The 12,711-nt window shown below is 42.8% G+C and overlaps 1 protein-coding gene across 1 annotated transcript in view; it reads left to right on the top strand.

The window, feature by feature from the left end:
- The window catches only part of LOC136627202 (atrial natriuretic peptide receptor 1-like), a 90,794-nt gene that overhangs the window by 63,526 nt on the left and 14,557 nt on the right, over positions 1 to 12,711 (top strand). Inside the window, exons 18-19 of the mRNA XM_066602132.1 lie at positions 7,949 to 8,042; positions 9,451 to 9,538. Coding sequence (XP_066458229.1) covers positions 7,949 to 8,042; positions 9,451 to 9,538 — 182 coding nt within the window. The remainder of the gene's footprint in view (positions 1 to 7,948; positions 8,043 to 9,450; positions 9,539 to 12,711) is intronic.

Below are 12,711 nucleotides of genomic sequence, written 5' to 3'. Positions count from 1 at the left end.
GGAAGAAGTTCAGGTGGGAGGCCAAGAAGTAAAGTTTTAAGGACATATTGCATCCCATAGCTTGGTATGATTTCACTCACTAGGTAAAACGAAAAAAGGCTTGGTACCGTGTCAGCCAATAGAGCAAAATGTAAATGTTCTCAGTAAGAAAAACTAAGTAATCTTGTAGATATGATACATTTTAATAGCTAACAAAAATACATGATGTTGTAGTGAGCTTTAAAACCTACTTAGGATTCTTCCTCAGGCATAATGAAATAGATCCGTAGAGGCCTATATACATATACACATACATATGACAAGGCACAGACATGGTGTGATTAATTTGCACTTAACACAATACCAGAACAGGACAAGTAGAGGAGTAAATACTTAATTGGTCCACTGATAAATGATGTGAAATTTATATGGTCTCTAATTGGCGTTAAGGGGGTCATCAGGCCAGCGTGTTACCTCTGCTCTAGATTTCTCATATTCTCTACTGATATAAAAAGCCCCCTTCCGTTCTTGAGCGTGTCAAAGATGGTTATAAACTTGTACTCCCAAATTCTTCTGTGACATTGAAATTTGAAATTGCCTTTTAGTATCGTGACTTTCATATGTTCTATGTTGTGTCCGTGGCTAGAAATATGCCCCGCTACGGGTAATTCTGTCTTTCTTTGTGTGACTATGAGATCTCATTCTTGCTTTAAGTTTTTGTACCGTTTCTCCAACATAAAACCCCCCCAAAGTACATTTACTGCACCATATCAGGTACACAACATCGGATGTGGAACATGTGACTGTCCCCGGGATTTAATAATCCTGCTGTTTTTTGGGGATCTGAATCCTGTCCGCAGTCAGTATATGTGAGCAGGTCTTACAGCTCCTTACATTATGGGGATAAGTTCCTTTTTCTGTGTCAAATTTTTCAATCACAAAATTAGGTCCCAGTGGAAACTGTAATGGCAGGCATATTTGTAGTTACCCAGCTCTTCCCGAAACAGATGTAATTTAGGATCACCAGAATAGATAAAGAATAACACACAAGACAGCTCAATCTAATATAAACAAGCCTGCGGGCTTTTCTTGCACCACACTTTGACCCCTTTGCGTGACCTTAGGTGGATGATTTTAGCGTCATTAAATTTGTGACATCCTCACCACTGCTGTAAAATCATAAAATTTGGGTTTGATACATTGAGTGACGGGTCAGGTAAGGTCAAAGTTCCTATTCTAAGTCTAGCGGCACTGTTGTGCTTCAGCCAACAGCACCGCTAGGGAGAGTCAAGCGTTTCAAAGCGATGTTCATATCAAGTGCTTACCAGATTGACCGTTATCCCAAGCTGTGGACGGCGAACAGTTCAAGGGGTACGCTCAGATCGATGTTGGTACACTGAAAATATAGTTTATCCTGAAGTCTAGACCCAAATACTACTGTGGAGGAGCAATGCTTTTTAGCTCACTAGGGGGTATGCAATTACGTAAACATGAGCCACCTTTCTAAGCTCTGTAATAATACTGAATTAGGTATATGTGGTTTACAGCTTTAAAATAAGATATTCTCTAAAGGGGTCACATATATATTTGGAAGATACAACTTATGTTAAAGTGATTTCTTCACTAATTAATACTCAGACAGCCATCGGGAATGTGTAGTGCCCCAAGCTATTGTACCATATATTCTCACCTCATGGTAAAAGTTCTGTTAATAATATTATATTATATCAGTGAACTGCAGTGTAAGTTCAGGCTGGAGCTTTACTAAAGACACATAGAATGTAGAGCAGCGGCACAAGATGGAGAAATGGTTGTAGTTGGGTTGCAGATCACACCTTCATTCCCATACGCAACAATTTATTTTCAAATGCTCTTCGGCATAGAAAATGCCGGAACTAATGTATGATATGTAAATAAATTGTAGTAGCTGAAAGTAGGTACTGCTTTTCTTCTAGCTACACTTTGATAGAATCATACAGTTCAGTCTTATTAAGTATGACCGGGTCTCATGGTTCAAGAGTAGAGATGAGCGAGTATACTCGCTAAGGCACATTACTCGAGCGAGTTGTGCCTTAGCCGAGTATCTCCCCGCTCGTCTCTAAAGATTCGGGGCCGGCGCGGGTGACAGGTGAGTTGTGGCGGGGAGCAGGAGGAGCAGGGGGGGGGGAGGGAGAGAGAGAGAGAGATCTCCCCTCCGTTCCTCCCCGCTCTTCCCCGCCGCTCCCCCGAATCTTTAGAGACGAGCGGGGAGATACTCGGCTAAGGCACTACTCGCTCGAGTAATGTGCCTTAGCGAGTATACTCGCTCATCTCTATTCAAGAGGGAAGTCCTGGTAAAGCGATACCAGTATTAAGTACAAGTAGGTTGATGGTTGAACAACAGTTGAACCAATAGTCGCCTGGTGAACAATTGTTTTGCAGATTGGGTCATACACATTTTAATATATTTTGACCGTTCCAGCTGTTCAATCTGGCCATACACATTCAATGAGACTGGGAAACGAACGACCGATCTTTCTGAGAATGACCTTTTGTGATGATGAAAAAATTTTTGACTGATTATTCGATGAGAATTTTAATCTTTCCAGATGAAGATATTTTGTCATAAACTGGCTAAAACGATCATTTATTGTTGTATGTCACATGACAAACCATCGCTCTGGTTGAAATTGTCTATTTTCATTAGCTGTACTGTAGTCTAAAGCATATGGGCACCTTTAGAGAGGCTTGGTGAGAAGAAACTGAGGAAGTGTGAACCCAGCAATTGTTTATCTAGTCTGTATTAGATTTTATATGGTAACACTGCAGATTCACATTACTCCTTCGCTTCCATTAGAGCATTACACAGCACTAGATCCGCTAGGGCCAAAATGATGGGATTAATCCCTACCTTGTAAGAAAAAGTTATTTCTACTGTTTTGCCAATAAATTTGGCTCTTAGGGGCCGGTCTTCCCAGAACCTAGCTTTTCACAACAGGAGGATGACACATCTTAAAGAAAAGTCAATATAGCGACATCTATTGTTTTTTATTATGTTTTCCAATTTCTACCCTCATTGTCAAAAAAAATTCAAGCACCTAGGAAGATTTGTCAGAAGTAAATGAAACTGTCTCTGTGTGATTGTACCATTGATATAAGTAAGTGATTACAATATCAGAGCAAAAGGATCATTTATTGTGGAGAACTGACCCCTTGTAGGGAGGCTCTAGTACCCTGTTGTACCGCCTCTAACTTGGATACATGATGTGATACGGGCGGGCATGAAGGCTCTAGTACCCTGTTGTACCACCTCTAGCTTGGATACAAGATGTGATACAGGCAGGCATGGAAGCTCCAGTACCCTGTTGTACTTCCTCTAGCTTGGCTACAAGATGTGATACGGCGGGCATGGAGGCTCTAGGACCCTGTTGCACCGCCTCTAGCTTGGATACAAGATGTGATACAGGTGGGCATGGAGGCTCTAGTACCCTGTTGTACTTCCTCTAGCTTGGCTACAAGATGTGATACGGCGGGCATGGAGGCTCTAGGACCCTGTTGTACCACATCTAGTTTGGATGCAAGATGTGATACGGGCGGCCATGGAGGCTCTAGTATCCTGTTGGGCCGTCTCTAGCTTGGATACAAGATGTGATACTGGAAGGCATTGAGGCTCTAGTAACCTATTGTACCTCCTCTGAAGACAACCTGGTTCCACTCCGTAGCAGTCCAGTTTCATCGTTCATGATACTTCTGCAAACTGAAACGATGGTGGGTGTCAAAGGCCGTACACGTAATGAGTGCAGTGAGACCAAATGTCCTTCAGCCAATCTCCTTGCAGATGGTTCCAACAGACACAGGGGTGTAACGATGGCACCACCTGTCTCTGGATGGCGGACAATGAAACAATTGAAGCTGCTAATGCTTGTTGGATGATCAGACAATCTTCTCTACTGGTGGTCTGTTGAATGGCGTCCTTAACCCGGTAACCTTGTGTGCCCTCACACATCCACTAGTCTCAATACCCCCTAACAGTCTGTCAGAACGGGCGATGGGGGACAATTTGTCAATGCAACCATCCAGCTTCTCACATCCCGATAATGCGCCCCTCTCTCAAACTCTGTTAACCGTGTGAAATCTCTTTGTTTGCATCGAAGGGCGTCTAGTGGTCAACAAGCTCTACACAAGCGGAAGAAGAGGTCACTACACACAAGGAGCCTCCGAGAGCCTCTTATGGGCCAAGGGGGAGGCGCTTTTAGGGCCTCCGGTGATAAAACCGTTCATCTAATCACCACAACTCTCGTCATTTACAGATCTGCCTGAGATGGAACTGCATGCCGAGTTTTGCAACCAAACGACAATTCATTCTAGGCGCTTGATTTTTTTTGACAATGAGTGTATACAATATCACCTCTAATGACACATTGGTAACAGGGCACCCTTTTCAGGAATATCTTATAAGCTGTTCCATCATTTCCTTTTAATTATAATTACTTATATTACTACATTACTTTGCAAAAGATTACTTGAATGCTGAATCCTCCATTTAGCCCATGTAGTCTATCACTGGTTTACCAGGGCTCTAAGCTTCCTCCTAATGCACTTTCAAACTATATTTTGACTTACCTTGCAGTTTACAGATATGACTGAATTGCATCTTCCCGTTGTGACTATTTTCCTAAGGCCAAGGTGTAACAAGATTAATAGTTGGTCCTGACCCTGCATTGTGGAACTGCTTATACCACTATATAATTTCATTCCTACTGCTAAGTGAATCTTTCCATAAAACACATCAGCTTCACCCAGAGGCATAACTTGAAGCTCCCGGGCCCCGATGCAAAACTTGGAACAGGGCCCTGAACTATAATGCTTTACTTATAGTACTGGGTTCCCTATATGGAGAAGAGAGGCCTTATGGGCCCCCTAAGGCTCCTGGGCCCGGGTGCAACTGCATCCCCTGCATCCTCTATAGTTAATCTGAAGTTGCATTCAGAAGCAGGAGGGTATCACTGCCAGGTTTATGACTAAGTAACTACAATATGCCCAGCTGGTATTATTGGTTAGTTTGCTTACCGCACATATTTTACATACACTTCTGATTTATTAATATACATTTCTTTAGTGCTCAGGAAACTTGCATGGAAGCACTACTATTTCTCAAATACTACTAATCCTCAAATGTTATTTCTTGACCATACTATTTCTCTACAATGGAAAACGCAAGAGAATTATAAATACATATGTACAGAAATACCCAGTTTCCCCAAGAATAAGGCCTGCCTTGAAAATAAGCCCTACCCTGATTTTTTTGAGGATTTTCAGGGAGGCTTGAAATATAAGCCCTACCCCGAAAATAAGACCTAGCTGCATTACATAAAAAAATAGAATACATTACCTAGCAGGCTCGGTCCAGGTCCCTCCTGCTGCTCAATGGAGCTCCGACGTACTTCTTATTATAGTCCTCGGCCGCCCACAGAAGATCGCTTCCTGGTTATGGGAAGTGATGGCTCTGATTTAGTTCTTGAGTGCTGCTAAACCAATCAATGCAGCGCTCGATGAGCCAATGCGATGGCTGTGATTGGTTAATCGAGCGCTGCATTGATTGGCTGAGTAGCGATTGAAGAACCAATCACAGCCATCGTGTTGTCGAGGCCGGATTTATGAATTGGACAATCAAGGGTGCGGCTCAGCACATCGGAACTCCAGAGAGCAGCAGGAGGGACCTGGACTGAGCCTGCTAGGTAAGTATAATAAGACCTTCTCTGAAAATAAGACCTAGCACCTCTTCTGGGGCAAAAATTATTATAAGACAGGGTCTTATTTTCAGGGGAACACAGTACCTATAAAACATAAAGCTAAACAAAAAAACCCAGATACTCATTGTTTCCTCTGTTTTTAGCTCTGCATTTGTATATTGGCTCTGCTTCGGTTCTGTGTATTCCTCCATATGTCTGTATTTCTCCATTGTTAGGCCCAATGCACACCGGCGTATTTGCACTGCGGGATCCAGAGCGGGCGTTCACCTTCAAATCACGCAGCAAATACTGCCCATAGACATGCTGTGCAAAACACTTTTCCATGTCCACGAGCGGAAATCAACTGCGATTTTCTGCTCGCGGTGGAAAAATCGCAGTATGACTTATTCTAGTGCGAGCCTCGTACAGACGGCTTCCGTTGCAATCAATGGAAGCTGTCTGTCCTGCGACAATCTGCTGCAGATATGCGTCATTACCGGCACGTCATTCTCTGCACTGCACATGTGTGGTGGCACGCCAGCCGACACATCCGCAGCACAGAGAGAAGCCAACATGACAGGTACATCTATGTCATTTTGAGGCACAACATTCTGTATTGACTACTTTCTTAATATATCCTTATAGTTTTTCTGACACATAGCTCCAAATTCCCTACATAGGCAAAGAGTTAAATGATAGAATCATAACTGCCTGCAAACACTACCAGGGAAGAGTTCAAGAGCTTACTGAACACTGTATTACTATTGAGCTCAATGTATTGTATAACATTATGGAGTAGGCTCTTAAAGGGGTCGTCCAGTCAGATGAAAATATAGATGAATGTTTGTGTAGGCAATATATGGTACACTTCTAATGAGATAAATGTTCTCTGGGGGTCCCGACACATCCCCCCTCCTGTTCCCAACCGTTACATGACTTGGTGTGTAGCATTCAATTGTTACATAGTAGCATAGTATGTTAGGCTGAAAAAAGACATATACCCACCTAGTTCAACCTATTCCTCCCCCCTCCCCCCATATTGATCCAGGGGAAGGCAAAAAACCTCAATGGAGTAGAAGCCAATTTCCTAATTTAACGGAAAAACATTCTTTCCCGACTTCAATCTGGCAATCAGAATCATCCCTGGATCACGACCCTCCTGAAGTAATCAGTGATATATCATGTAATATTGTAACGCTCAAGAAAGGCATCCAGGATCCTCTTAAAATCTTTTTTTTTTCAGTTTGCCATAACCATGTCCTCAGGCAGAGAGTTCCATAGTCTCATTGCTCTTACAGTAAAGAACCCCCTTCTATGTCAGTGTAGAAACCTTCTTTCCTCTGGACGTAGAGAGCGCCCCCTTGTTACAGTCCTGGGTATGAATAGAGAGATCTCTGTATTGTCCCCTGATATATTTATACATAGTTATTAGGTCGCCCCTCAGCCGTCATTTTTTTCTAAACTACATCATCCCAATTGTGATAACCTCGTAGTCCGCCCATTCCATTTATTACTGTAGTTGCCCGCCTTTGTACCTGCTCAATCTCTCATATGTCCTTCTTGAGTATCAGATGCCCAAAACTGTCCACAATATTCCATGTGTGATCTAACAATTGCAACAGGATGTTCCGTCTGCCGGTCATATGATTTCTCCCCAGATCTCCGCACCCCAGAGGCGTAACTTAAAGCTTCTGGGGCCTGATGCACAATCTGTAATGGGGCCCCAACTATAATGCTTTAGTCATAATACTGGGCTCCCTGCATGGAAAAGAGAAGCCTTATGGGCCCCTTAAGGCTTCTTGGCCCGGGTGCAACTGCATCCTCTACATCCCCTATAGTTACGCCCCTGCCGCACCCCTTAGATGGAACCTGGCAGTACCTCTCCTGTAAACTCCCTACAGCTGAGGCATACAGCTGTATAAAAGAACATAACGTAGTATTTTAATTGATGATTTAGATGTCAAAGTTAATAAAAGAGTTTTGAAATGTCAGACATCTTTAGGGTCTGATATTTTTGGCTAGATTGTAGGAAATATTGCAATGCGTAAGCCTGGCCTATGGCAACACTTCTTGCTTCTTTGTCAGTATCTCACTTGTTTGCAAGCTGAAGACACATGGTTTGAGCTTGATCCATGCATTAGTCACCCTATCAATGGGGATTTCCCATCTAATACATTGTTGCAATGTCTTTATGACTGTATATGTATTCTGTCTGGTTACTGCATGAATAATGCAATTAGTTTTATTCTTTATGTTAGATGGAAAAATATAGTAAACATCTGGAACAATTAGTCGCAGAGCGAACGCAAGATCTAATGCATGAAAAACAAAAAACAGACCGTCTTCTATACAGTAAGTGAATGTGTTTTCCTTTTGTAACAACTTTTGATAATTGGTTTACAAAAGTAGACAATAATATTGTTTGCTGGTTTTCTGAGATATAATAAAGGTATTTTCCAGGAATATACATTATTGGCCTATCCTTAAGAAAACTCTTCAATGTGTGATTGGTAGGAGATGACACCAAAGAGCCCCACCAGTCGTAAACGAATAGTGTTGAGCGTACAAAACCAATAAAACCTTGTTTCTGGTTGAACTTTTCTAAAATTTCGGTTCGGAGCGAACCATAACCTTGGGTGGCTCATCCCGACCAAACTTACTAAAGGAAGGTGGTGGTCTTATGGCTCTGAAGTTAGCACTGTTGCCTTGCTCTGCTGGGGTCCTAGGTTCAAATCTGACAACATCTGCATGGAGTTTGTATGATATCCCTGTGTTTGTGTAGGTTTCCTCCCACTCTCCAAAAACATACTAATAGGTGAATATAGATTGTGTGCCCCAATGGGAACCTACAAGGTCCATGCCGATGTTGTCAGATTTGAACTTAAGCCCCCAGCACTGCAAGACAAGAATGATAATTGCTGAGCCACAGGACCACCATCACCTTGAACTAAAATTTGGCAAACCAGCCAAACCAAAGTTTGCAAAAGTTCAGTCATCTCGATAAATGAGGTGCGTGGCTTGTATGAAAGTTCTGGAAGGTAGATAATTGAACTTGGACTCATAGGATAGCAGATTAGCTTTGAATTTTAAAGTGATTTTCCTCAGCTCATTAATATTTGATTAGTTTGGGTTAGGCTCACAGCACCATGGCCAATGAGAAGATGGAAGGTTCATGTTAATGGGACTGAGCTGCAGTTATACACCCAATGATTACATATCGGTAACTTATCCTAAAGATACATTCCTGAATAGCAGCATATCAACAGATAACGTATATGCAAATAAGTACCACAGCTTAAAATCGATATGAAAGGTGTCAGAGGCAACCCCTTTCAGAAAGTGGACCCCAAGGCAAACAGATGATCACCCCTGGTCCCACTCTTGGCACTACTGGCAAAACTGATTGTGTTGGAGGAAGCCACAGCCAACCAGGTATTTGAAGGGGTGTTACAGTATTACACAATGGCCATTCAAATGAATGGCTGTCCTTTTTTAATTGAAGGACGGCTCAGAGTGTACCAGAATAGGAGCTGCTTTTGCAGAGGAGCTCTCCTATCCACTTCATAAAGGGGAGTTCTGACTGGAGGACCCCACTCTATGATGTTCATGTGCCCTCATAGGCGATTGTCTTTTTAGGACAACTCCTTTATTGAATTGTGTTTAATTGGTAAAATAGATTTCTTTTTGTTGTTACTGCATATTTGTTTTTCTAATATTTGATATTTTGTAGTTAATACATTCGACTTTCTTTTTTGTGAAGGCATGCTACCAAAGCAGGTTGCAGATGATCTCAGACAAGGAAAACCTTCACAAGCTCAAAGTTATAGCAGTGCAACTGTGTTTTTCAGGTAGGATATTGATAATGAATGCATAAGACTAATAACCTACCATGTAATTCTTCAAATATTCCTAGCACAATGAACAAAAACCAATACAGATTGTGGTGGATGAGCACATTAAGATGAATCCAGTAGACCCGCCTAATTAAAAGGGTGATGATGATGAACTATTGGATAAAGTGGATACGTGATATATGTATGTTTGCTGGAACCCTACAACTGGGATCCCCACCGATCACTAGTCCAGAGCCCCCATTTCTCCTCGCTGCATGACTGAAGTCAGGAGGAGTTTTACTGGAGCTGTGGTCATGCATGCACACTTCTGTTCCACTTAATGTCTATGGAGCCAACAGAAACAGTTTAACATTGTACTCACTGTAGCCCTACAGACATTGAATGGATAGGCTGGGTCCTCCTCAACTTTCACCACTCTACTGGAAAATTTTATATACTCTTCCTAAATGTAGCACCCAGTAACTTCTGTTCCAACACTTTTCTGGTCCCTCTCCAGTCGCTGTACTCCCCATTCCTGTCAACACGAACATGTGACTTCTGCAGCCAATCGCTGGCTGCAGGAGTCACGTATTTGCATTGACAGGGACTAACATGGCCAGTGATTGTACTTTCTGGTCCCTATCAACTCAGATATGCAATCACTTTAGCCAGGGACTGGTGGGGAACCAAGAAAGTGTCAGAATAGGAGGTGAGTATTCCTACTTTTATTTCTTTTAAGCATTCTGAGCATTTTTTTAAGTTAATTAATTGAGCAAACTGTAAAAACATCTATAACCCCTTTAAATATAACCCCAATTCCAAAAACGTTGGGACGCCGTGTAAAATGTAAGTACATGTAAATAAGAAAAGAATGTAATGAATTGGAGATTATTCTGAATAGAACACATATCAGGAGAGGGAGACATTTTTCCACTTTATTAAAAAACATTTAGAAATTGATGGCAGCAACATGTCTAAAAAAGTTGGGCCGGGGCCATATTTGTCATTGTGTAGCATCCCCTCTTCTTTGTACAACAGTCTGTAAATCTCTGGGGAGTGAGGAGACCAACTGCTGGAGTTTTGGGAGAGGACCGTTGTCCCATTCTTGTCTGATGTAGGATTCTAGCTGCTCAACAGTTCAGGGTCAACTTTGCCGGATTTTGTGTTTCATAATGCGCCCAATGTTTTCTATTGGTGTAAGGTCGGGACTGCAGGCAGACAGTTCAGCACCCTGAGTCGTCTTCTGCAAAGCTACGCTGTTGTAATGGATGCAGCATGTAATTTAGCATTGCCTTACTGGAATATGCAAGGCCTTCCCTGAAAGACGTTGTCTGGATGGAAGTATTAATTGTTCTAAAACCTCTATATACTGATTAGCATTTATAGTGCCTTTTAATATGTGTAAGCTGCCCATGCCATAGGCACTAATGCAACCCCATACCACCACAGATGCAGGTTTTCCATTTTGCCTTAGTCGATTTTCAATGAGTTTTGAGAGACTCTACCTCTCTAAGGCCTCCCTTACACAGGGCGTTTGCAGAAACGCAGCGTTTTTCAACGCTGCGTTTACTGCAGATTCTGCCCTGTTTCAGCTGCGCTGGCATACTTTATGCCAGCGTTTTGGCTGCGTTTTCAGCTCGGCTGAAAACGCAGCCAAGGATGCTGAAAAGAAAAAAAAAAGCAATGCTCACCTAGCCGCTGCAGTCCAGGTCGCGGCTGCTGGTCTCTGCCGCTGATCCGGGCTTCCCCTGCACTCCCAAGTCTATTGCCGTAGGCCAGGTTTGAGAACCCCGCCTACAGCAATAGAGTACTGTGATTGGTTGTTGTCGCTGGCTCGATGCCCAATCACAGCTCTTCATTGATTGGCTGAGACAGTCAATGAAGGGCTATTTTAAATCCCCCGGCTGGGGTTAATAAATTCCTTGTATTTATAAGGGCTCAGTCACACGATGCGCTTGTCTTCCTGCAGGATAAGACGGCTGCACTGCAGGTGTGGAGAAAGAACACATGATCGGCTCCATTGCCGGTCATGTGTTCTTTCTTCTGGTGCTGCGGAGAGTCATCCGCACCTGCAGTGCGGCCGTCTTCTTCATGCAGTAATACGGGTGCATCAGCGCCCGGATGCGCCCGTGTGACTGAGCCCTAAGAAGTCGAGAGCATGGAGCCTTTTTTCTGCCCAGGCAGTTCCCTGTTCTTTTCCTCTGAAACGGCTTTTTTGATCACTTTTTATAGCCTTTTTTTGTGACGCAAAATGAACAGAAAAAGCATTTTGCCTCCGTTTTGTAGGGTTTTTTCATGGTTATTGCTGTGCAGGATAAATAGTGTGTTCAATTGTTGTGGTCATTATATGGGTTTAAAAAAATTGTTTATATATATTTATATACAGTGATCCCTTTGTCTATGGGGGGGTTAAATTCGAGAGACCCCCGCCCCCCCCCCCCCCCCACGATACGTGAAAATCAGCAAAGTAGGGGCGTTATATTTACACAAATGATTCTGTCGCGTAAATTGCCAAACAATCGCAAAAGTGAACAAACAGACCGATGCTGCGATCAGTGAGCCAATCAGCACCCAGGATACAGAACACATTCCATCAGCTAATAGCGTGCCGTGTACAATCTCGCGTTGGCAAGCGCTAGTGGCGTACTGTATTTCCTGTATTCACCGCAAAATTCCACAATATAGCAAAAAAAATAAGCGAAAAGAGAATTATATATCATCTATCTAAAATCCGCAGTGCACTGAAGCCACAATCATTGAACCGCTATATAGCGAGGGATCACTGTATTTATAAAGGGGAAAGTGCACAAAAAAAAGGGTTTGGGTTATTTTTTACATGTTTTTTTCCTGACTATTTTTAGTTTTTCTTTACATTTTTTATATCTGTGTAGGGGAATTGAATTATAAAACCTCTGATTGCTATGGTAATGCACTGCAGTACTTCTGTTCTGCAATGCATTATCGCTCACTATAGCAATGATAGGCCAAGGCCGGCTCGGACACCAGCATATGGCATCCAGTTGAATGGCAACCCATCGGCCCTCCACGATTACATCCTTTACATGCCGTAACCTACACTGATCGTGGCATGTACGGCAGTAAGAGCAGGGATCGGTGTTCTCATCGATCCCTGCTGTTGCAACGGGAGACTGGGTATCAGTTACAGCTGGCTCTCGCTGTGGGATCGC

This window comes from Eleutherodactylus coqui, chromosome 5 (genome assembly GCF_035609145.1).
Source record: "Eleutherodactylus coqui strain aEleCoq1 chromosome 5, aEleCoq1.hap1, whole genome shotgun sequence".
Lineage (NCBI taxonomy): Eukaryota > Metazoa > Chordata > Amphibia > Anura > Eleutherodactylidae > Eleutherodactylus > Eleutherodactylus coqui.
The sequence above is the reverse complement of the archived record's forward strand: the minus strand, read 5'-3'. Positions and strand labels throughout refer to the sequence as shown.